Here is a 25,168-nt window from a genome sequence, read left to right as displayed (position 1 = left end):
TATATACACACACACTAATAAACATACGAAACTAATAAAAACTAATAAACAATATTGTTGTGCTTTATTAATGTAAATCTATAGGCAGTATTTACTAAAGGTTTTACTGTTTCAGAGATGCCTGAAAAAGCAAACAGTGTGTCTGCCTCTTTAAGAGTGACTTAAAGTAAAATGTGTGTAGTATATCTAGTCAATTTTTAAATGAGCTTGTGTGGATTATATGTTTAAACAAATATGTTAAAAATTTCAATATATTTACTTAGAGACAAGGCACAGAACACAAGAATAAAACAAAACGTTTAATATTAAAAAGTAATTAAAAGACAGTAAAACAGATTAGTGCATAAGTAGTGTAATCCCTGCATAACCTATATAAAATTAAATCTCTGTTAAAATGCTGTATTATTGCCTCCCTTTCAGGGGTCTGGATGAAAGGCTTCTGAAAACCAGCCAAAGAAGTTTAACAGTTCAGTCAGACTACAAATAATTGAAGAATAATTCAGCCTTTCTTCAGCTACAGCAGATATTTTATTGAGTTTTATCTCTTTTCTGAAACTGGAAAAAAATATTTCTCAAAGTCACAGTTTAAAAAAAAACAAAACACAAGAGACAAATTAGACAAATCCCCTTGGGGCTGCAACAGGAAGCGTATCCGACAAAAAACAAAACATTGAGAAAAAAAAAAAAAGCCAAATCAAGCATCCGCTGTGGTGACACTTTGTGAATGTGGGAGGAGTCAAAATTAGCTTTAATAGCAAATCCCTCACATGATGAGACTGAGCCAGCTTAAAAACCAAAAGGTGTCTTCAGCTGCTATGTCTTTTTAAATATTCTTTTGAATGGGTTGTTGCGGTCATGGCGTTTGGCCCTGCCAATTTTAAAGAGAGCATCCTGCACGCCCTCATCGGTTTTCTGAACGTTGGTCTGGATGGAGTCCAGCATGTTGCCCTGCTCCTCTACCAGCACGGCGATGTCCAGGAATATCTCATGGATGCCCTTGATGCGTCTCTCCAGGTCCAGCAGCTCCTGGTGACGTTTCTCAACCTGGAAGAGAGCTGAACGTGCCGTTCTGCCTTCAGTCACCACGTTATTGCTGAAGATGTTCCACTGACCTTTCTCAATCATCTCCTCCACCTCCTCTCCCGTCACCTCACACCCAACTATCTCCATTTGCCTCTGGATCTGGGCTTTGCAGCTTTCACGGTGGCTCATCTCGGCCTCATTGTAGTCAAACATCGCATCGCGAAAGCCATTACTGAGGCAGGCGTACTGGGTTCTGGCGATACGCGTCACAGCAGAATTGGCACCATGTTTTTCTTCTAGCTTGCACGCCATGCCATCAATGTCACGCAGGCGTGCTAGAACATTCTCAGCCCGCATCTTTATGTCAGCTCCAATAGAGTCCCTTTTAATAGTAGAGGTGCCATGGAACATGCAGGAGCTCTGCTCACGAAGCCTTTTAACCTCCAGGCGGATGAGCTGGATGTCTTTATGGAGCCCTTCTGCCTGGGAAAAGAGTTCTGCCAGAGCAGGGCTGTTGTCCAGGTCGACTTTGCTGAGGGACTTGGAGAGAGTGGAGTCTGCATTCTCCACTGGCTCCACAGGGCCGCCGGAGACTTCCTGCAGGTGGCTCAGTCTGTCCCTCATGGCTGATCTGGAGATCAAGTGAAGGTTATAGAGGTCAAGATGATTTTCTATTCACTTAACAAACATTAGTAAAGCTAATTCATTCAAGTAGGTGAACCATTTATGTTTGAATTTAAACACACTTGGCACCTTGCTTGCTTCTCATATCTGATGAAAATAGTTTTCCTTCTTCCTTCAAGTATAATCCACCCACCACCAATCACTGGCCTAACAGGTTATCCAAAGAGTAGTCAACAATGTTCCTTTTCACCAAAGAGAGATTCATTTTGACTTTAAAAACCGAGCTTTAGATTCTGCATATAAGTTAGAGTTATATCTTGGATAAACAGCCTAAATATTTCCAATGCATAAAGTACACTTGTGATAGCATTAAGAGGCATTTCAGTCGTTGGCGCTACACAACAAATATATGGTTCCAACGCTATAAAATCTAAGAAAAACCCCAAATGTTTTAGAAGAAATGATAACTTAGACATATCTGATCTTTTCTTATATCTCATACAAATTACTGCCTCCTGTGCTCAGTATCTATCACCATGTAATTTCATAAGTTACCCATACTTTCTGTCAAACCACAAAATCCCACTGTTACCATTTCATATGCAACAAGGTCAAATAATCATGCGTACAGTGACAAGATTAAAGGAAAGATCCTCACCCGTTTGCTCTTTATCTCTACAAATCAAACTTTGGCCATCATCTGAAGTCTACTAATCCGGACTGTGAGCACAAAAAACAGTCCCACGTGTTACCAGTGCTGCAGGCTGTGAGGTAAAAACTGAAAATCTGCTGTGCTTTTTGTCAGGGTGCACAATTGTGACACTCAGTCACAGTCATGTGACTTTAGGAATGAAGACAGATCAGTTCAACCTTGACCTGCACCACAGGAGCGTCAGTTGTGTAGGACAGCTTTGTAAACATAAACTTGGACCTAGACTTTAAATCAACACACCAGACTTTCTCTATTCCCACACACAATCTGGTGAATCACCGGTTGATTCACCATCAGCAGCTTTTCTCCTGGCCCCTGATCCTCTGAGTCTCTGTCACAATGAGATTTCCCATCAGTTACAAATCCCAAATTATCAAAAGAAATAAAATGGTTCTGGATCAGACATGGGTACGAGAAATTTAGATAATGCGCAGTTTAAACCGCTCTTTTTAAATTACTTTTTAAAATTTTTGATTGTAATATTTAATTAATTAAATGGCTGGAAAATAAAATGATGCCACGGCTCATCTGCACGGCCACCAGGGGAGGGCAGCCTACACTTTGAGAGTAGGCAGAACAAGGTCTGTGCAGTTTGTGTGTTAGCCACACCCAAATGACTTCCACAACTACATGCACAAACAAGTTTGGATTTTAGTAGCTTCTTTTTTTAAAAAATTCTTCTGACTACTACACACTTAGTTATGCCCCTTAGCAATTTAGTTAGGTTTAAATCAACCCCTGTATTTGGTGACGGTTTTACTATTTTGAGGAGGTCAAGTCTGCTGGAGGCATTTGTAGCACTGTCCTCATTTTTTGGCTCCAAAATTGACCACAACTAAGCACAGCTTAGGTGCTTGTTGATCACACATAGACAAACTATGTTTTCTTATCTGGATAGTTGATGTAGGAAGGGGTGTACGAGCATAGATAAGAACTTTAAACTTGGATGAACATTCCTGCTGTAAAATACATATTAACTGTTTCTTATCTATAGTATATTTATCGCCATCTTTTGAACTATTATTGCACCACAAGGGCAAACCCGGTCTCACTGGAATTTCTATTAGATTAGACGCATTATTATTCTCTTTATATATAGATACATTAGTTTTCTTTAATATTCTGCCAAATCCCTTACTTGCAGTCTTTCTGACACACATCAAATTTGCACGATTGGTACATGACTTCAAGATAAAAATCAGGGTTTAGGCTTCAATCATAGGGAACAGAATTGTAGCTAAACTTACCAGTTCAACTTAGGCCACCAACCCACGCTGTGTATAGAAGCCTGATTTATCACATGCTGTTAAATGAAGAGTGCCAGCTCTGGTTTAGGAGTATATTGACAAGGGTTTGCTGATAAGGAACCTGGTTTTAAAGTATTCTAATACGACATATGAATTGAGGCAATGATTATTAATACTGATTGTTTGGCCTCCTGTGAATAGGTATGTTTGAGTGAGTGAAACGTTGATTCTTAATGAGCCTGAGACTAAATATAGTTTTACTCACTTACATTATTGCATTGGGTTGGATGGATATGTTAACTTACCGACTGAGGTGTATTTTGAACCCAATGACCTAACTCCTCTCAGGGTCTTCAGCACGTGAACTCGCGTAGTCGCGAGCATTCGCTTCTTGTTAGGCTGCTGCTTTCAAGTGTACCCCAGATTTTCAAATGAAAACATATGACTTTAAAATGCTGGTTTAATAACAGCATCTAGACTTGCAAGAAATGTAGCATTTATTGTCTTATTCAAACAGTCTTTCATATTACCAGTGACTTTGGAGGAAGGAAACAAATGCGTTTACACACGTTATTAGATAATCAAAATATTGCGGAGGCATATACACACTAACAACAAGGTATCCATATGTCACTCCTAAACGCAATGTGTTGTCTTAAAAGACCTTTCTTTCTATGGGAATTGCCCATTTGTGGGTGGGAGGATGGGGGAAGGGGGGGGGGGACAAAGCACACCGACCGCTAGTTTTTCATCTTTCCGACTGCTCGTGAAGACAGCGCACCTCCATCAGCACCCTGTTGCAACCTCAACTTTCTTTTTGTTCCTTTCAAGGAACCGGGCTAATCACCGCCGCCAGAGACGAAAGGAGAAGAAACACTTTTTAGTCCTGTTTATTTTTTTAAACATAAAACTACAATGAAGTTGGCGCTTATTCGCAGTGCTTGCATGAGTCTCCGGGCACATCAGGTCCGTCCGGGTAGCAGATTCACCGGGTTTTCGCGAAGATGCCTACCGATAGGCATTACCAGCAGTCGATTGAGCCTCCGAGCGGCAAGCGCTACCTCCAGCACCGGCACCAACCCGAAGTTAACCGGTAACTTTGGGGTACAATCTCAGAAGGGGGATGAGTCTGATTACGACAACCATGTGAGGTAAAATAACAACAGCAGCAACAACAATGTAGAGTAAAAGTCTGATTGTGGTGTGTCATGACAAATTGTTTTAACGGCTAGCTAAAAAAACGAAGTTCGTTGGAGGGATGGTTATCTACGTGACAAAGGTAGTAAGCATTTCCGGTCTCACCGGCGTTTTGGCCCCTGGCTAGTAGCCAGTTCCGCACGTGTCCCCGGGTTAGGGTGTCAGAGACACCAGCCAGCTGATGCAACCCTTTTCTGTTGTTGCTAAACATGCGACACATGAGGAACCGAGTAAAAACACGCAGGCGTGGATGACTGATGCTAACTAGTTTTGCTGCTAACATTTAAATGCATGCAGATCTATAACACTTGTATTGAGTGTGAAGAAAATTAGCAAAAAGGATTTATTCAGTTAAAGTTTAACTTTAAAGTTTTGGACTTTTAACATATTTGTTAAGGTATATGTAAACATTTTTCCCCGCCCGCCCGCATATTGCCGCATGCGCACTGAAAACGACCATGTGTTCCATACCACAAATTCTGGTATCAATCCGATACCAAGTAAATGGGGCCAATAGGGCCAATATTGCTGATACCGATACATTTAACCTTTAAAGGCATCTTATGTATGGGAGAGCAGTGGTCAACAATTTATTAGTGTTGATCCAATACCAATATAAGCTCTGGTTTCGATACTATTGATATTTGGATTACTACTACTCTACTCCACAGAGCCTGATGCATAATTCATTAGGAAAATTCCTGCAAATAGACAAAAAGTGATGGCTTGATAGGTCCTAAGCAATACTTATCTCACATATTTCACAAGCTAGTCTGTGAATTAAAGTAAACACAGCACCTGACTGCTTCCCACCTTCTCATCAGCTCCATAGTTTGCTGCAGACATTGCTTGAAAATTTAGTTACACCATGTGCTGCTTTCAGTGTTTCAGCACATGTATGTGTACTATCTGTACTTTCTCAGTGTTCATGTGTTCGATTGTTCGTTCTCTTCTGAGCCGCCTCCTCGCATTTCATCTGATTTCTTGTTGCATTGCACTGAATTCTCAAAGCCACTGTAGTTATAAACCCCCCATAGTTATGCTGCTTCTTTACCTTGCAGCATTCAGCACCTTGAGGTGGTTTTTGTTGTGAATTGGTGCTATATAAATGAACATATTTGAACTTAATTATGTATTATCTACTTTCCTGATGGGGGTGTTTTATCCTGTGTGCACCCATTAATAGGTTAATGGGTATTTCTAACCAGGTTGTCTTCTCTTGTAGGAAAGTGGTTCAGAGCACCAGGGAAGCAATTGTGACTCTGCAGAAAAGAAACCCAGCAATTCAACCCTTGTTAGCCATTCTACAGGTACTGTAAGGGAATACTGTTATAGAACAAAAAAATGAGTGCAAATACACCGTCTTATTTTGTAGTAAGCAGTCTTTAAGTGTTGTTAATGCTTAGAAAAGGCGTAGCCTAAACATTTGATGCTAGAAGTCTCCTAATTTGCTTTAATCTTCTCCTGACCTTGAGGGTATCTGTTTCTACTGAAGTTTCATCTTAGCTTTTCCATATTATCAGGGTTCTGTGCGTTGTTTCAGTGTGCTCATTTTATCTCAAAGGCAGGTGAAGACGATAGCATGCTGGAGATCAATAAGAAAATGGCAGTAAAGGTAATCCACGCCACCACTTCTCCTTTTTCTGACTTCTCTTCTTCAGCTTGGCCATTTTGTTCTTTTGTAATGTCTACAAAAGATCTCCTATCTCCTCGTCCGCAGATTGGTTTGAACATCACTCAGATTTGTCTGGTAAAGGAGTGCAGTGAAGATGATGTAAGTCGATGTGACTCACAAGTTAATTTCCCCCTTAATAGAGAACTCTTCCTCCCCCTTCAAAGTTTAGTAAGTCACTACATGATTACCGTTCTCATGTTTGTGCAGCATGTGATTATGGTGCCTGTGTGTTCAGGTCTTCAGTATTTCCAGTTTATTCTTCATTTATCATCTAAGTTTATCATCAGGTTTTATCCTACCTAGTGATATTCTCCAGCATTATGTAACTGAGATTTGGGGAACCTTCTTGGCTCTTCATTCAGCTGGAGCCTGTAGACAGAAGGAATTCATGGGAATAGCTTAGACATTTGACCTGACAGTGGATGATCTATGTGTGCCATGCCTGGCCTTAGGAGAACTCAGCTGCTCTACTTTTACACATTATCTCGTCCCCCTTTCTCCTGTTTTTCACCTCCTCAGGGATTTCCACTACCACTTTCCCTGTGCTCATTAGGTAGTGCTGATTTGTTAGATTTTGAAGGTGCATGTGCTGTTTGTTTCTCTCTTGACGTTTTTGTAGACTACCACATAAAGTGCCCGATTGTATTTGGTATATCTTCAATATTTTCACACTTGTTTCGTCTGCTATTTTTTCACTACATTTCTCAGATGTGTGTCACTGATTGTTATTTGTTCTCTTTATGTATGCATGTAGATTGTAGAGGAATTGCTGAAGTTGAATGATGACCCCAAAGTGCATGGTATCTACCTTCACCTCCCCCCAGCTTCAATCACCAGTCGGGTCCTCAACACCTTAAAACCCGAGAAGGACATCGAAGGGTAAAAACCTGCAGGGGCATAAATATTCAGTCATTTATTTTATAAGTTCTATAAATGTAAAAATGTATGTAAGGTTGTTATTCCAATTTAAAATAAATGAATTAACTCACGGTGCGTGTCCTATTGACCCAAATCAGAAAGGACTGCTCACAATTAAGACGTTTGTGCCCAGTGTGTGTAGACACGTGATGAGAAAATTAGCAGGGGACCCTTCTTAATCACGATAAATTGATCAGATCTGGTTCAGTTAAGGATAGATTATCCAGAGGAAAAGTATATATGTTCCTGATGATTAATGGAAAACTTTTTTAACCTAATCCTGATGAAAACTATATATCCTCATATGTTACTTGCTAGTACTGTGCTGTGTCTTTAACATTTATTATGTGTGATTGTGTTATCCATTGCACTTTATTAGTCTGTTATGGCCTGTAAAACTGGATGGTTAAATAAAAAATGAAATTTTTATGCTTTTCTCTTGTTGTAGCATATCAGACTTGAATATGGGCCGTCTGATACGAGGAGACCTGAGTAAAGGCTTTGTACCTCCTTTAGCTAGTGCTGTTTTGGATCTGCTGGAGAACCATGGTGAGTTTCTGCTGAAGGAAACTGAAGGTTTTCCTCTCTTTACACAGTGTTCACACAGCACACAGGAAACATGTCAGAAGTGAGACGTTAAGTCTCCTGTGAGATTTTAATTTTAAAACTGAGTTGATGCTTTAGAAACCAATTATATGCCTGACTTTCTGCCATCCTTAACTGCATTGTGCAGGTTTATGCACCTTGTGCCAGAAATAGAGTAGGAGCATATTTTTAGCCAGTGAGAAAAATCATCACTTTTGAGAAAGTCACAGTGTTCTGATTAAGTGCATTTGCATTGGTGTGTGTAACCAATCGACTGTATTAAATTACAGTTTATATAAACAGTTGACCCAAAAGTGTCTGAGTGAATGAAAAAGAAATTAAATGCAGCCAGTGTGCTTGAAATATTTTCACATTTCTGTTCAGTTCAATTGAATTTTATTTTTACAGCGCCAAATCACAACAACAGTCGCCTCAAGGCGCTTTATATTGTAAGAAAAGTGTCTGGACTTCTTTAAGTTTCCTTGAAGATGTTTCACCTCTTATTCCAGAAGCTAAACTGAGATGAGAACCTTCACAGACATATATTTACATCATAAGGTAGACCCTACAATATTACATGCAGAGAAAAACCTAATAATCATATGACCCTTTATGAGCAAGCACCTTGGTGACAGTGGAAAGGAAAAACTCGCTTTTAACAGGAAGAAACCTCCAGTAGAACCAGCCTCAGGGAGGAGCGGCCATCTGCTGCGACCGGTTGGGGTGAGAGAATGAGGACAGAGATTTATAACAAGTATGATATAATGCAGAGAGGTCTCAAAGTGATTCTCACTGTGCTCTGACTGGATGATATATAAACACTAGAAATTAAATTAGATATACTAATAAATGTGACAGATGTTTCTCTTTTTTTAAATTTACTGTAAAATACATCAGTATCCTTTACTGTTAACTACTGAGATCTGATACCTAACAGGAAAAGATACCATTGCTGTGGTTATTGTAAAGACAACTGTGACTTTAGAAAATATCTTCCAATTTATTATTTAAAAAAATACAATGAAAACATGAGCAAGAAAAATATCAACAAATATGTGAACACGTAATGTACTTGAGTCCAAATGACTATATTATAAAAAGGTGAAGGAAAGACATTGAATTTGGTAAGATTTGACCATATTTCTGGGATGTTTCTTTTTAATTTAAAATACTGGTAATTTACTGAACAGGGGGTCTGTGCATATGAGATACAGACTTAGATCATTTTGGTTGAAGGCACACTTCAGGGTTTAGATATTTTCAGTACTTCTGATACAACTACTAAAGATTTCCAAGCTCTTTAATAAAAACGTTGAACATTTCTGTGTAGAATGTTATAAGCTAAAGGTACATTTAAAAAAAAAAAAATCTGGTTTAAGATTTTTTAGATTGTTATTTTTTATATTTTGCCTTTATTTAATAGTTTGGCTTCAGATATATTTAAATGGGGAGCCTGACAGGGAGTCCATGGACAGACTTGGCAGCTGGGAGCATTTCCACTCGTGAATGATCATTTTAAACATCCCTACAGATGCTCCTTTGGAAGGAAAAACTGTGTTGCTGGTTGGTGGAGAGGGTCCCCTTCAGCTGGCTGTGCAGTGCCTGATTGAACGAAGTAGAATGGTCACTCTGAAGAGTCACTGGAGCTCCAAAAGCCTGCAGGAACAGGTGTGACAGGGTGTACTCACATTAGATGATCTGCATTGTGCCTTAGAAGCTACCTATGTCAAAATCACTGTCCTAAGTAATGAATTAATGTATAAGGAGTGCCAGCTCCTTAATCAGAAGTTAACCAGAAGTTGTTCCAATGAATCCTTAAAATGCATAAAATTTTTTTCTCCAAAACAGAGAGGGAGAGCTTGAGAGAGAAGAGTTGTAGACTAAGGCCCACTGCGGGTGAGGGTGTCCAATTTAAGAACCAGTTTACTAAACATTCAGTATGTACAATTGTGGTTTGAAGTTTGTATACACACATGGGTTTAAATCTCATGTCGGGCTTGTGTAGTGTTAGTTGCTGGCCACACGGAGACAGTATTCTCATTTTACAGCAGCTCACTGGAGCAGTTTTGCTAATGGGAAGATGCTCAAAGACATTTTTCTGCAGAGGTTCTTTTAGGTCATTAATATTTCATTATTTTAATTATCATTTTAATTTCTTCTTCTTTAATAATTCTCCATTTTCCCAGGTTATGCAGGCTGATGCTGTGGTCCTGCTAGATGTTGGAAATATGTATGTTCCACCCACCTGGATTAGACCAGGGGCTGCTATCATTTACTGTAAGCCAGCTCTGGAGAAAGGTATTGCATTATATGTTGTGTTTCCAATTAACTTGTGCTATAATGAACATGAAATGATTTTAAAGCCCTCCATTGCAGAGACACTTTTTAAAGTTATTGTTTAAAAATGAATAGAAATCAGTGAAATTGCAGTTTCAGATGCACTGGTTTGCTTCCACTATCACATGTTTTTTGTTGTTGTATGGATTTGTGTACTTATTACGTTCATTAATCCTGTTGTCGTTTGTTTTAGATGAAAATGCTTTTGGATTGTCTTCAAAATCTGGATTAGAAAGCCTCACAGCAGCTTACAGAACACAGGTATATATATTCCCATGTGACTCCTCTCTTTGGCTTACTATATTCTTCCTTACTTATTCGTTAGCTTTCTCTGTCCTTCTCTTTTCTTTTCTTTTTTGTCCATTAGAATGTTGTCCGGAGTTGCAGTCGGTGGCTCAAGGGTCAGGAATACAGACCCTGGCATCTGCGCAGCCTCAAACTGCAGCCCTTAACTCCTGTACCAAGGTATAGACCACTGTGTGGTGAACACTGGAATTTAACTTCATTAATCTTACCCGGATTCTTGTATACCTCATTTTAATGCTATTTGAATAAGAGGTGGTGCGTAGAGCCATTATCCATATAGTCTATATGTTTTCTCTGTCAGTGATTTAGAGATATCCAGAGCTCAGATACCAAAACCAGTAGATCAGCTGGCTGAAGAGATTGGTTTGCTACCAGAAGAGCTAGAAGCCTATGGGAGGAGCAAAGCTAAGGTTCGACTCTCTGTGTTGGAACGCCTCCAGTCACAGCCTAATGGCAAATATATTCTGGTTGCCGGGTGAGTGACTGACCAAATCCTCTCTTATTCTTTCTCCTGCTTCATAATAATAATAATAATAATAATAATAATAATAATAATAATAATAATAAAGTTTATTTGAATAGTACAAAATTACCATTACAAAGAAAATACATAGGTCCTAGTATAGAACCCTGAGGGACTCCACAGTACAGGGTCATATTGTGCACACCAGAAAAAGTGATATTTGAAAATCTTCTGTATTCTCTCTTTGTTCAGTATAACTCCCACCCCACTGGGCGAAGGTAAAAGCACAGTGACTGTTGGTCTGGTCCAGGCGTTGTCCGCCCATCTTAAGCTCAACTCTTTTGCCTGTCTCCGTCAGCCATCCCAGGGACCAACTTTTGGAGTTAAAGGTCAGCAATGAATACTTGGGTCTTTATGCTAACTGTACTTGGCTTATCTTCTCTGAACGATATGCTGTCATCTCTCTGTGCTCCTTTGCATTCCTTCATCTGGATACTTTTTTTTTACTTTACTGTTGGTCATTCCAAACTATTTTCTCCAAAAACAATGAGTGTTTTCTCTAAAATCCTGTTTTGTCAGAAAACGCTGATAGAATAGTGTATTTTCACATTGGAACCAATGTTTAATGTTTCAAATTGTGAATATTTCTACTGAATACATTCAGTGACATTTGGACAAGTTTAGCTATCTTTGTCAGTGTGAGGTCAGCTCTACATTTTGTTCTCGGGTGGAGCAGTTCATTTAAAGTCCAACACTCAGCACTGTTTCTTTGTGTGTCCTCGTCCTGTTGCCTGCCTCTCACAGTGTTTCCTCTCCTCCTTTGCCTAGGGGGAGCTGCAGGAGGTGGGTATGCCCAGGTCATCCCTATGGAGGAGGTAAGACACACAGACAGGCTCAGAGTGTTCCCTAGCAGGACAAACGCAGGCTTCAAAGACCTGAGGCATGCAAAGACTCACAGTAGTTTGCACAAAAAGACACACAAGCATACATTCATGACCCCGGAGCTGTGACTACAAGCACAGTCCATAAAGACACACAGAACGAGGGGTTAAGCCCCAGCCTTGTAGGCTACAATAAGGCCAACTACTTTTCTCATTCTCTCAATTCACCCTTTTTCTTTACGACTCCTTCTTTTAGGCGCACTAAAAAAAAAAAAAATATTTGTATGTCTTGAGATCAAAGGGCTTGTGTCAAACTGTGAGAAAATGTGTCATAATATATTTAAAGACTCAAGGGACAAAATCCAAGCCATGAGAAGATTGCTTTAGTTGAACCCACATTTATCATCTGCTACCAAATGCTGTGGGTGCAGCCCACTGACCCCCATTGTTAGCGGGTTTTTTCTCCCTAGGGGCCATTCAATCAATCTTACAGAGTGTACACTTCTGCAGTAGCATGTTGATGTCTCGCCTGTAATCCTTTCATCTCTCACTGGGTTCTTTTTTTTTTTTTTTTCTGCTATTTTTTAAAATCTTCTCAGTTCAACCTTCATTTGACTGGTGACATTCATGCCATCACAGCTGCCAATAACCTGGTGGCAGCAGCCATCGATGCCAGGATGCTCCACGAAGCGACGCAGTCAGACAAGGTGGCTGTGCGAAAAGATATCATACAGCAACTCTAGTTTAAAAAATGCGTGTGTAATATAATGACAGTATGGATTCCTTTTACTCTCAGTCATGTTTGCGATTTGCTGTAGATTTATTGTAGTCGGTGACTGTAAATTATTCTGTGGTAACTTTTTAAGTATTTGATTTATTTCTGTAATCCTGCTTTTCATGCACATAATGCTATCTCGTTATCTAAATTCCAGCTTAACAAAAATCCTTTCCTCCCGTAAGGACCGGTTAAATGTACTTTAAATAATAGTATTGTTTTTCTTGTTTTCTTTACCACCAAGGCCCTTTTCAATAGATTAGTCCCTTCTGTGAATGGAGTCAGAAAATTCTCACCCATCCAGATCTCCAGGCTGCAAGTAAGTTTAAATACTACAGCTCCATAATCACACGTGATGTCCATGATCACACGTGAACTAACTAACTAAGGGTTGTGACTGGGGTGTTCATGAAAAGTTGTCGTTGTTGTTGTTGTTTTTTGTCCACTAGGGGGCCTCTGTGAATCCAGCTTAAATTTTCAATCTTACCCTTCACATTGGCTGCTTTACCAAACATTTCTTTATGCCAGATAAAACTCCTTGTTTGTAGAAGAAAGAGTAATTCAGTCTTCATGTAATGCTGATGAAGAATGTCTAATATTTAGTCCTAACAGATAAAATATGCATGGCAGATGTTACTGATCCAGGAGATGAAGGTTTGAACATGTGTACAGTTTATGTCCTGTTGCAGGAAAGTCCAGGATTAGAGAAAAAGACTATGAAATTAGCCTTAATTGATGAAGGGAGAGATAAAGATTTTTAAAAGGCTTTTTTTAAGCAGAAAACTCCAACTAAACCTGATCTTGACAGTGAGTTAATAATTTCCTGGTTATTTAGTCTGGATTTGTTTCCTATACATGAATGATACCTCCCACCTATTACGGTGGACATAGCAGGCTTCTTTCATGTTAAATAAAATCTAAACAACATCAGAAACATTTGGAACAAAATCTTGTTGTCTGTCTCAATTTCCAGCGCCTTGGCATCAGGAAAACAGATCCTGCATCACTCACACCTGAAGAAATCAACGCGTTCGTACGTCTTGATCTTGACCCCTCAAAAATCACCTGGCAGAGAGGTATCTTTATAAACAGACACATTCTCTGTGTGTGCTTTTTTTTTTTAAAGGGGGGTTGTAACTGTACCGCAAGCATGGCTGATTCAAGCTGTTTTCACACTAACTGTGTCGGGAGACTCAAACAGAGATGTTGTCCAACTCAAATGCAGCACCCAGCAGGAGAAATACTCCTTAGGCAAGAATTTTAGGCAAAGATACCGCCTGTGTAGAGCTGCGTATGCACCAGAGAATTACCAGCAGCTTTTTTTCACATGAGCACTGTGGTAGGACTCGACTTAAGCGGTCAAAGAAGTGCAGGAGACTGATGCTGTCCAGTGTAGCAAGTGATTTATTCACCATTTTGTGGCCCAAACAATATTTACAAAGAAACAAATAAGAAACTCAACTCTATAAGTAACTCAGTTCAAATAAACATAACTGAACTTAAATCAACAGAAATTAAGGTCAAACTGCACACAGCTACACTGACCTGAACCTTTCTCTCGAAACACCTGAGTTCATCTGCTTAAATAGTCCACTTAATCAAACAATTTCTCCTCTGGACTATTCCATTCAGTAGGTAGGTAAGATGAACATGATTATATTCAATGCTCTACTACTCCTCTTGACTGGCAACATAAACTCTGTGGTGTAATCAATACATATCACAACAATACATCTATTTCTTTATAAACCCTCTAAAATCCACTTTATTAAATTATAATTCTGCACTTGGTCTCTTCCTGTGACCTCAAATGAACCCAGAAGGTATAAAGCAGGAAGTAAAACTACATTTCCTCCTTTTGCTTCTGGAAGACAGGTAGGTAAGGTAAGTTCTAAACAATACCAATTGACAGTTGAAATAAAGAACATGTCAACTTAACAAACTTGTATGAATTGATTTAAACCAAGATGTTATATAATATAATCTGTAAAAGTGCAGAACATAAATAAACCCGGGATAGTAGATGTTTGCCTATTGCAGATTACATGTGAAATATGGTTAAATCAAAACAAGAATGTTAACTAAGAATGTAGACAAATGGTCTTCTCACCCACTTTGTCACAAGCACAGTTTAATCAGTTAGACTAAAATGGAACTTTTAATGTCTCTCTCTAACTAAGCTGGATCTTTGTGTTCTCGCATATAATGGGAAACATCTTAACACTGAGCAATTACGCTTAAATGTATAATGGGGTAACTGAGTTAGCACTGGTTCAAATCTTCTGGTCAGCTGGGGCTTTTCTGTGTGATGCTTACATGTTGACAAAGACATGTATGTTAGGTCAATTGGTGGCTCTGAATTAAAGATAAATGTGAGCTATTTAAAGTGTATGAAATAAAAGTGCTGCATGCATGTGTGGTTAAGCATGGCTTGTATTTTTAAATAGTTTTTAAGTGCTCATTAAGAGTAGAAAAACAACTGTTACATGTAAATTTTGCAGCATTATCTACAACTGCATTAGGTTTGTCACTCAGAAAAAGTATTGCTTCACATTACTTGGCTGCTCCAAGGAGAAAGTCATTTGTTGCACTACTTTTTACATTACCTATGCACAAATTGGTAATAAGGCCTAAGATGCATAATTACCAGCAAGCTGTCCCACACCACATATTACTGTGCTAATGAGGAGCACTTCACAGTGATGCTACTGTCCTAAGTCCAAATGCTCATCAGTGCAGTTGTTACCTGTTGGGACATCAGGTTGTGGCTTCTTGTCCAGGCTTGGCATACATTCAGCTTAAATCTGCCTGTGCAGATCCTTGGTACAAGTTGTCATGTTAGCATCAGTTGTTTCTGGCCTGTCCCTGCTAATAAACTGAAAATAGCTGACTATAGGACAAATGTGCAGGAAAAAAGGAAAATTTGATTGATTCATTTATTTACTTTTACATTTATAACAGAAATGGGCGACTGGTTCAAGGGGTTGGGAAGCTCATCTTGTAACTGGAAGGTCGCCGGTTTGATCCCCTGCTCTGTCTGTCTTGGTCGTTGTGTCCTTGGGCATTTCACCTACCGGCTACTGGTGTTGGCCAGAGGGGCCGATGGGGCGATATGGCAGCCTCGCTTCTGTCAGTCTGCCCCAGGGCAGCTGTGGCTACAACTGTAGCTTGCCTCCACCAGTGTGTGAATGTGAGAGTGAATGAATAGTGGCATTGTAAAACGCTTTGAGGGTCTCGAAAAGCACTATATAAATGCAATCCATTATTATTATTATTACTATTAAAAGTGCTAAGTGTATGTAATACAGGTAATGGCATAAGTAACATAATTTTTTGCTAAGCAGCATTATTGCGATTACTGAATCTCCGATAGTGTTGTTGCAGAGAAAAACGTAATTACAGGAACATGTTACTAAACCCTACACCGATCTCCAAATGCTTATGCAGTCAAGTGGTTTTTATAGCAGCGGCGGTGTAAAGCACGCAATCTTAATCTGGCCAAATGTGAACAACACCGCAGCAGAGATGCCTTATATTTCAAACTGGTGCAAAGGGGCTGCTTCAGAACACCAGTCTGATTGTCTGCGCTCGGATGTACTCGCAGTCAAAAAGCAATATCATGACTATCACACAAATCTAATTATCATAAAAAATGTCTGACAAACATCTCATGCTCTGCAATGTAAGTGTCTTATTGGGCCGTTCCTGAGGAATGTCACATGCAGTCTTGAAATAGAAGGTAATTTCCTTTCTTATATAATGAATAAAAAAATGGCTTCATATTAAATTAATGTAAAGTGTCAGACCATCAGTCACAAGATTATAAACGTGGGTACGGCAGCTGTGGAATTAGCTACGGCAGTGATAGCTGGGTTCGTTTAAAGTTGCCTGTGAGACAGCCGGCCAGGTGCTGCTTTGACCGACGTGGTATTTTACTCTGTCGGCTTCGGGGTCACTCATCATAAACAAACTCTGGAGATTAAAAACAGGTTCAGCACCCAGTGTGACTTTGTTTCATGTGTTCACGGGACTTATTCTTGCTGAACTTTTTTCCTAAACTTGTTTTTTTTAATGGACACACTTTCCTTTTTTCATGAAAGGGAAGGTTCTTTCATTCTACAAAACCAACACAGAAATAATGTCTCCTAAAATGATTTCCTGGCTGAGCGCAGTGAATTTCTAACCGCATTATCAGAAAGTAGCCTTAAGTGCTGAGTGAGGAAACCTTCATTAGCTAATCCATTTTAAGATAAACACACGTTATGGGGTAGTATTTATAAACGTGTAGAGATGAATTTTTACAGTGTGTCAGGCTAACGCTGTAAAAACATACATTTTCCTTGTGGCTCAGGTATCAGATCAATTAATCACAGTTTATGGGCTCTTACAGTCACGTACTGTAGTCCTGTTGGTTTTTTTTGTGTGTTTTCTTTAAAGAAAAGTGCTTTTTAATCTAATCTAACATGAAATTAATCAGAAATGTGAATAATGTTTTTCTGTGGCATATTGTTTCACATAAGGCAACTGCACCATGTCAAAAGGTGAATGTTTCATGGTCAGAGTTATAGATTATATAACAAGGTTTGCCCCAAAAAAAAATGTTTCTTTTTGTCTTTTTTTCCCAGTTGTTGATACAAATGACCGTTTTTTGAGGAAGATCACCGTCGGACAGGCAAGCTCTGAGAAAGGACAGATCAGAGAGGTATGGCATTATAGTGGAATAAAAGTGGAAAAGCATTCCATTTACCTAACAAACAATTTTGGGAAGTTGGAAAATTAAAGTGATTTAGCTTTAGTCTTTGTTAAATTGGTACAGTGTGTTATCACAACCTGCCTGACGAGGCTGTAATGGACGTGTTTATTAAGACTTTTGACGTCTACAAGAATGTGAGCCAACTTTTTTCAAGGGTTTTTATTGTAATGCCTATACTGTTTTCCTTACCTCCAGCTTATTCCCTCCATACAATAATACTAAAATAGACTAACAAATAAAAGCTCTACTAAAATTAAACTGAGCTGAGCAAATCCACTCTCAAAACAAAATGAGACCAAATTAAAACAAGAGTAACAATGTAAAATATGTTGAAAATACTAAAGTATAATAACTGTGGTATGAATCACTCAGGCTGTGAAAATTATGATTCTTTAAAATAACAAACAAACCATGTTGCATACTTTTCACCCTGGATTTGTGTAATTTGTTCATTCAAACAGAAAACTTCACATGAACTTACTTTATAATGAAGAACAATGGTGCAGCAGTTTATTTACATTGTAAAGATGTAGCTGGTGGGGCGTCGTCAAAGGAGCTTGCAAAGAAAAGCGTCTGGACTTCTTTAAGTTGCTTGAAGACGTTTCACCTCTCATCCGAGAAGCTTCTTCAGTTCTAAGGTCAAATGGTGGAGAGTCCCAGATATTAAACCTAGTGGGAGTACCCCCCACAGAGGGACAAAAGGACCCCCTGATGATCCTCTAATCGCCTGAGCCAAGGTGTGAAACTGGGTGTGGGTCCCAATCAGCCAGAGTTTCGGGTGAGCTCATTGTGAAACCTGGCCCCACCTTATCATGCGAATTCCTGAGATCAGATGGCCCAGGATGTGAGTGGGCGTTAAGGCGTCTGGGAAGGGATCTCAAAACTGGATTATAGATGGCAGAGAGTTGGTGTCGTAAACCCCCGCCTCTGTTCAAAGATGGTCGCTCACAGTGGACATAGATGGCTTCTTTCACTCCTCTTTCAAACCATCTGTCCTCTCTGTCCAAAATGTGAACATTGGCATCCTCGAAAGAGTGACCTTTCCTTGTGCATGCTGTTCGTTTTGAGATCCCTTCCCAGACGCCTTAACGCCCACTCACATCCTGGGCCATCTGATCCTCAGGAATTCGCATGATAAGGTGGGGCCAGGTTTCACAATGAACACCCGAAACTCTGGCTGATTGGGACCCACACCCAGTTTCACACCTTGGCTCAGGCGATTAGAGGATCATCAGGGGGTCCTTTTGTCCCTCTGTGGGGGGATTACTCCCACTAGGTTTATATCTGGGACTCTCCACCATTTGACCTTAGAACTGAAGAAGCTTCTCGGATGAGAGGTGAAACGTCTTCAAGTAACTTAAAGAAGTCCAGACACTTTTCTTTGCAAGCTCCTTTGACTACGATGACCTGGATGACTGAGAACCTTCACAGACCTGGTGGAGCGTCATATTACTATTAACATGGCCTGGCCTCGGATATCTCTGTTTTATTTTTTGCTTTTTAATATAGCAAAACCATGACTAAAATCTTTCTCATGCATGTCCACTCTGATACACTCCCCTCTGCACATGCTCCTCTGTTCATGATACAGCCCAGATGTAATCAGCCCCCTCCACCACCACCATACATCTGTAGTAATGGCAGCTAAATGAAATTCTCTAAATAAACATTTCACGTCAGTGGGAAGCTAGCAGGCCTAAGTGAAAGCAAATGTTTAGAGAATGAGAAAAATGACCCACCCATCCATCCACACTCACACACGTACACACCTAGAATAGTCTCTAAGCTAGTTCACCATATGGTTATATTTATGATCATTGGTAAATCCATTCTGTTTCCACTGCCCTGCACTTTCTCCAGTGCTGGTTATACTATAGCCCCTCGGGTTATTATCAGTGGGAGTAGGAATAGAATTCTTATATTCCTTGAGGGATTATTGTGGGTTTTATGCGTTTTTTTTTTCTAACCTTACTTACTCATGTTTTCTTGTTCTCTCCATCCTTTTTTTGTTAAACATAAATCATGACAGAAACTCGTATCAAAACAAGTTAAACATGTTTATAGTTTTTTTTTTAAGTTTTCTTCATCAAATTAGCCGATCCGAAACTAGGCCATGTTCATAGGACTTTATTCTCTTTCTCATGTGATAAGCCTGGTGACTGCCGTTTTGAAGAAAGTTGCCAGTTTTCTTCCCACGCTGTGCAAAACATTTTATTCACTTAAAGCTTTTATTCTTGAGTCTGAGAAAGATAAATTAGATTATAAAGGCTTAAGCTTACTATTTTGCATTCTAGCTCCAAACAAACTCATTCATTAAACTTTACTGCAGGTAAAAAATTTGTTTTTAGCTCTCCGCTAGCAAGTGTATAAAAGAACTGCTGAAACTACAGTCCTGGTTTATGTCGCAAGTGATTTTTCTTTTCTCACACTCCAGACTGGATTTGACATTGCAGTGGCCAGTGAGATCATGGCCATCCTGGCCTTGGCTGACAGCCTCGGGGACATGAAGAACAGGCTGGCACGCATGGTGGTGGGGACCAGCCGCTCTGAACAGCCTATCACAGCAGAGGACCTCGTATGTATTTAGTGTTGTAATCTCATTTGTAAGTGTGGAAGTATTATTGCTGTCTAACTCAGAGTATTTTAGACCAAAAATATGGATTTTTTTAAAAAATTTGTTCTGAAAAAAGTTGTTTTTGTGCTTAAGACTGTAAAGAAGAGTTATAGAAAGATAATGGTTTTAGTCCTTATCAAGCTATCTTTGATTTATTTAAGTGATACGAAACATCTTCAAATCTTAATTTGAGAAATTAACTGTATATAGTGGAAGAAAAACACTTGTAGTGTAGAAAGTGGAAGTTTTTTTTCACTCTGGAGCATTCAGCTGTGAGTTAGTACAATGCTCCAATCTTCCCAGGAGTGAATGTCCCAGCTAATTCACCATGAAGTCCGACCGTGTAATGGTCAGAGAACACAAGCAGAAAACCCGAGTGTTAATCTCAGACTTCACAGGCCTCGGTTAACATGTTAAATGTTAAAGGTCGTGAAATTAGTTACAAAAAAGGACTGAACAGGTGTGGCTCTTTTGGAATTGTTGCCAAGAGAAAGCCTGTATTCTCAGAATCAACTTTCTGAGATTTCCTTACTTGGATGATTGAGCTTGCATCAACCAACCAAACCAACACAGCATATCAGCACAAAAACCTCATACCAAGTGGCAAGCACGGTAATAGAGGGAGGATTTGGGCAACCGTGAACTCTTCTGTATACCAAAGTATTCTAGAGTCAAATGTGAGGCGATTTATCCAACAGTTAAAGCTTGGTCAAAGCTGGGTCATGCGACATGTCAATGATCCCAAGCACAGGAAAACTTTAAGTTTTAGCGACCCATATTAGATTCTTCAGGCTCTGGTTTCCCACACATGACTGTGATGTTTCAGAGCTGTAGAGGAGGAACCTCCATAAAGTTGCATTAGCATTTCTGATATGCCAGGATGTGAAAACACAACCACACATCAATGCCTGCCCAGTTGGAAATATGCTGTCCGTGTGTGTGTGTGTGTGTGTGTGTGTCCACGTTGCTGACAGAGCATTTTGTGCAAAGCAAGATTTACTTGCATGCAGGACGGAAACTTGCAAATGGACTGTAAAAACATTTATCATCCAAAGTGGACAGCTGTTTGACTATACTTTACATTATCAGTTGTTTGTATTAACGAGCTCAAAGTTTTGTCTGAATCTTGATAACCTGCTCTGTTTTCCAGCCAGCACCCTTATTTTTCTCTCTTCCTCTCCGTCAGGGTGTGAGTGGGGCTCTGGCGGTGTTAATGAAAGATGCTATCAAGCCCACGCTGATGCAGACCCTTGAGGTGAGACCTGTGCACAGCCCCTCTTAAATAGTCGTTATCCCGCTCAGCTGAGCAGCTTCTGATGAATATCTTATGGAATAAATGGGTTTGCTCCGCTGCTGCCGGAGAAAGCGTTCCACTGAGATCCTTAAAGAAAGGATGATGGATTGGCTTTTTTCCTCCCAGGGCTCTTTATCTTATGGCAGTTTAGCTCGGTGGACAGGTGAAGCTCTCGGCCAGGGGATCCGCCTGATCCAGTTTCATGCAGCTGTGCTAGGGAAACACTTTAATTTGGTTGTGATGATGATAACAAAACTCTGCTTCTCACAACATCTGGCTTTTATTACGCGTTTGAGATTTTACCTTAAGAAGAATTAGACATGTGATACCACAAGGATATTTCTTCCATGTGGACAGAAAGCACATACGCACCAACATATTTGTGACACTACGCCCAAATCTTGTCCTTGCAGCCAACGTGATTAGTCAAACTCTATGGGAAGCTGGGGCACTTTTAAAATTGAATAAACCCCACATGAAGGATGCATATTTTTGGTTTTCCCAAGTTTATTTGTGCATTTTTAGAAGTTGTGATTAAAGTCCAAAGCAAGGATTCAGTTTTGGATGATGACATCACAGAGAATAAAAGAGTAAAACTTTAATGTCTCTGCTTTTTTTTTTTTAATCCAGTAAACACTGATGATTATCTCTAGTGTACTCCTGTTTTTGATATTATTATTATTTATATATATTTCTCTTTTTTTCTTATGAGCAAGCACTTGGTGACAGTGGGAAGGGAAAAACTCCCTTTTACCAGGAAGAATCCCCAGGCAAAACCAGGCTCAGGAATGGGCACCCATCTGCTGCAAATGGGTGGTGTTGAGGGAATGCACAGAGAGACTCTCTGCTGGACAGGCTTCCATTAAACCCAATCCTAATATATGTTTGTTAAACAGGATTGTATACAAGTGGAACATTGGCTTTTATGCATTTTTAATAAGTTCTCACCAACGTTTGGACAAACATATTCATTAGGCTTGTTCTATAAAGGTGTTGTGTTATAGCATCACAGTAGAATGTGTCATCTTTAATGTTCACGTTCCCGAATGTAAGAGGTGTGATCAAAAAGTTCTGGTCAGATGCTATTTTGAGCACCTTTTGATTTTTTTTAAGGTGTTTGACTGGATATCGTTTTTATTTTTTTTAAATAATGGGATGATTGCTTTTGACTTTTTGATCACACTTGATTCAGTTTTCTTGTGCACAGACTTGAAACACTGAGTTAAAGGCCAAAGATTTACCACACAAGCTGAGGGTACTTTTCTGCCCATTTGGTTTAAGTAATTAAAGTTTGCAGTGAACACAATGTTAGCAGTCATGCTTGTGATAACGACTTTTTGTTTCTCGTTTTGACGTGATGGCTGTTTCTCGTTTGTTTGTTCCTTGTTGGTTTTTGAGCAGAAAGCTTGATTATATGGCTGCTGGGTGGAGAAAATAAACATTGACTGTCCCGGATTCTGTGTTTTCAAGGGTGCGGTGAGGGTTGTGTTGTACGAAGCAGAGATTTGGTTACTTTTTGTTTTTGGGAGGAAGCGTTGCGGTCCTGTTGTGTGAAACTGTTTCCTGTGTGGGTTTCCTGCGATTCTGGTCAGGGAACTGGTATCGGGACCAAGCGGGCCTCAGAGCTCCATGAGAATTTTCCGCCGAGCTTGACCGCCTTTGCCCTTTGTGCCCTTTTGGCTCGTCACGGCTGTGAATGCAGATGCACTCCTGAGAATAGGGCTGGCATACGAACGCTGGCGCTGAGCTTGCATTTCTGTGTCGTTTTTAGACGGGACACAATTTGGGTCACAAGAAGAAAGGGGATAGTTTTTTCTCCCTGTGTACGTGTCTGTTAAGCAGACTTCAGTTGTTGTGTGAGTTTTCCAAACATCCTGTCTACGTGGAGGTTCACAGAATGCATCTTTCCTGGGGGAGAGGAAGTAGACTATAGTATAGAGGGCAAGGGTTGTGTGGAAATGCGGAGCAGTTTGAGTCGTTGTGCTATGTCAGAATACATTTTGGATACGTTGTCACTTTAGCCCTGCTCTGCAGTTGACATATAAAATTGGCCAAGTGATGCGCGATACCCGGAAATATTAACATGATCTCCGGTTTCCTGTTTTTATTCGTCTCCCTTTCCGAATGTTCCTAATCCTTGCGTTCAACAGATGGAAAGGTGACACAATGGATTTTCATTGATTTCCACTTTCATTCCATTGTTGTTTCCTCCTGGACAGATGTGGAAAGATTGAAAATTTTGCACTGGGTCAAGTTAAACCTCAAAGTTTGCAAACACAGATGGAAATCCGTGTAATGTTTGACGTCCATGTCCTTCCACTAAAACACAGAAATGGATGTGATGTTTTTGGCTAGGTAATGGTACTAAATTGCAATTTCTCTTCATCTCACAGTCTGCGTTTTGTCTTCTTCCCCCTTACTTTTCATTCTTAACTATGCATACTCTTTTTTTTTTCTTTTTTTTCTTTCATTCAGTAAATGCTGCTAGTGGCAGCTTCGCTCGTGACCTTGTTAAAGAAATGATTTACTCCTCTGAGGGGAGGCTGTTTATGCTGGGTGAGGGAGAGGTATGCAAACAAAAGCCTTGAAAATCAGACTAGGCCTTCCCATCCTTCCCTTTTCCTCTCTCTTAAGGAATTCATATTCAGTGTAACAATGGGTCAGCTGCCTTCCCTAGTTTTCTTTCTAAGTAATGACCTTTTTTTAAGAGCCTGTCTAGAGTACGGCAGAAGGATTTTGATCTCGATGAGTGGGCCTTTCCTTGGCAGCCGTAGTCTTTCATGCCTTTCGTGCAAGCAGGCTGCACTCCACAAAACGGATCTGAATTATTCCGAGAGGATACATCTGCTGCTTGTAAAGTACACCAGCTGTGCGTCTGTGCATTTGAAGTAACTTTAACTGGGAGGCAGCAAAATAAAAAGTCATTAGTTATTCCTTTACTTTATTTAATAAGTGATTTAGTCCAAGAAATGTTGAAAAATAGTGGAAACATGACAGTAACAATTCTTTACACTTAAAAAAAAAAGAGCCAATGATATTCAGTTACACCTAGAAGAATATGTGTCAGTGTTAACTCTTTGAGGTCCACGCCAAGAAAAAAGCAATGGAAAAAAATTTGTTTGCTCTTCTTATTGACTTGGGTGAGTAATCACCACAATCAATACTTTTTTTTTTCAATAGACCCTGGAGTTTTTAAAATATTGATCTCTACCAAATGGTTGAGATGTCACTCAATGGTAAAAGTATGAAATGTCATGTAATTCAAGTACAGTAGATAATACAGTTGAAAAAATCAAATAAAGGCCCAAATTATAATTAACTTAATAACAAAAACTATCCAGGGCATTGGATAGAGTTTATTTCTAGTAGCATGCCAGTGCTACTTCCTATCAAAGGAAAGTATATCAAACAACAAAATACATATTTTTTTAATCTGCAAATGTGAAAAATGTGCAACAGCACAAAATACTCACATTCAGGCCACTTCTGATTGAATGCTACTGTGGAAAATCATTTTTGTTTGTAAAAAAATAAAATAAAAACAGTGCAAATCGAGCACATCTGCTTATGGTTTTGGTCGTTGGGGTCTTATGGTGTAGCATTTACTCTGTGGTGGTGGAGAGCTGAATCATGGTTGTCCAACTCTAGATGCAGCTTGTTAACTTGGTTCAGACACAGCCAGGCAGAAACCTTTTGAGAGCCATCGGTTTCTGGTCCAGTAGGGCACAGTCCCTCTTGTAGACCAGGTATTCAAGTCAAGGATG

At 39.7% G+C, this 25,168-nt stretch overlaps 2 protein-coding genes across 3 annotated transcripts in view; one reads left to right on the top strand and one right to left on the bottom strand.

Annotated features, from left to right (window-relative positions):
• Nucleotides 1–121: 121 nt before the first annotated feature.
• LOC102289030 (syntaxin-11) lies at nt 122–4,029 on the bottom strand. Of its 2 annotated transcripts, none has more exons than XM_005914572.3 (2): nt 3,912–4,029; nt 122–1,654 (listed from the first exon to the last, which is right to left on the bottom strand). In XM_005914572.3, the coding sequence occupies exon 2, from the start codon at nt 1,645–1,647 to the stop codon at nt 814–816; it is 834 nt and encodes a 277-aa protein (XP_005914634.1). In that variant the 5' UTR covers nt 1,648–1,654; nt 3,912–4,029; the 3' UTR covers nt 122–813. The 2 variants fall into 2 exon arrangements, with proteins under 2 accessions (XP_005914634.1, XP_005914635.1); XM_005914573.3 differs by lacking the exon at nt 3,912–4,029 and adding an exon at nt 2,306–2,444.
• Nucleotides 4,030–4,349: 320 nt separating this feature from the next.
• The window catches only part of mthfd1l (methylenetetrahydrofolate dehydrogenase (NADP+ dependent) 1 like), a gene marked incomplete in the record, with an annotated part of 45,003 nt that continues 24,184 nt past the window's right edge, over nt 4,350–25,168 (top strand). The window contains 19 exon segments of the mRNA XM_014338623.2: nt 4,350–4,757; nt 6,029–6,113; nt 6,368–6,418; nt 6,524–6,577; nt 7,233–7,357; nt 7,845–7,945; nt 9,513–9,649; nt 10,168–10,279; nt 10,512–10,579; nt 10,686–10,783; nt 10,926–11,099; nt 11,340–11,476; nt 11,916–11,962; nt 12,568–12,675; nt 12,988–13,062; nt 13,717–13,819; nt 17,369–17,445; nt 19,931–20,071; nt 21,297–21,365. Of these exon segments, the coding sequence (XP_014194109.1) occupies nt 4,522–4,757; nt 6,029–6,113; nt 6,368–6,418; nt 6,524–6,577; nt 7,233–7,357; nt 7,845–7,945; nt 9,513–9,649; nt 10,168–10,279; nt 10,512–10,579; nt 10,686–10,783; nt 10,926–11,099; nt 11,340–11,476; nt 11,916–11,962; nt 12,568–12,675; nt 12,988–13,062; nt 13,717–13,819; nt 17,369–17,445; nt 19,931–20,071; nt 21,297–21,365 (1,998 nt within the window).

Source organism: Haplochromis burtoni, unplaced genomic scaffold (assembly GCF_018398535.1).
Source record: "Haplochromis burtoni strain Fernald_Lab_line unplaced genomic scaffold, NCSU_Asbu1 Contig_8, whole genome shotgun sequence".
NCBI lineage: Eukaryota > Metazoa > Chordata > Actinopteri > Cichliformes > Cichlidae > Haplochromis > Haplochromis burtoni.
Note: the sequence above shows the minus strand (reverse complement) of the source record. Positions and strands in the feature narration are given on the sequence as shown.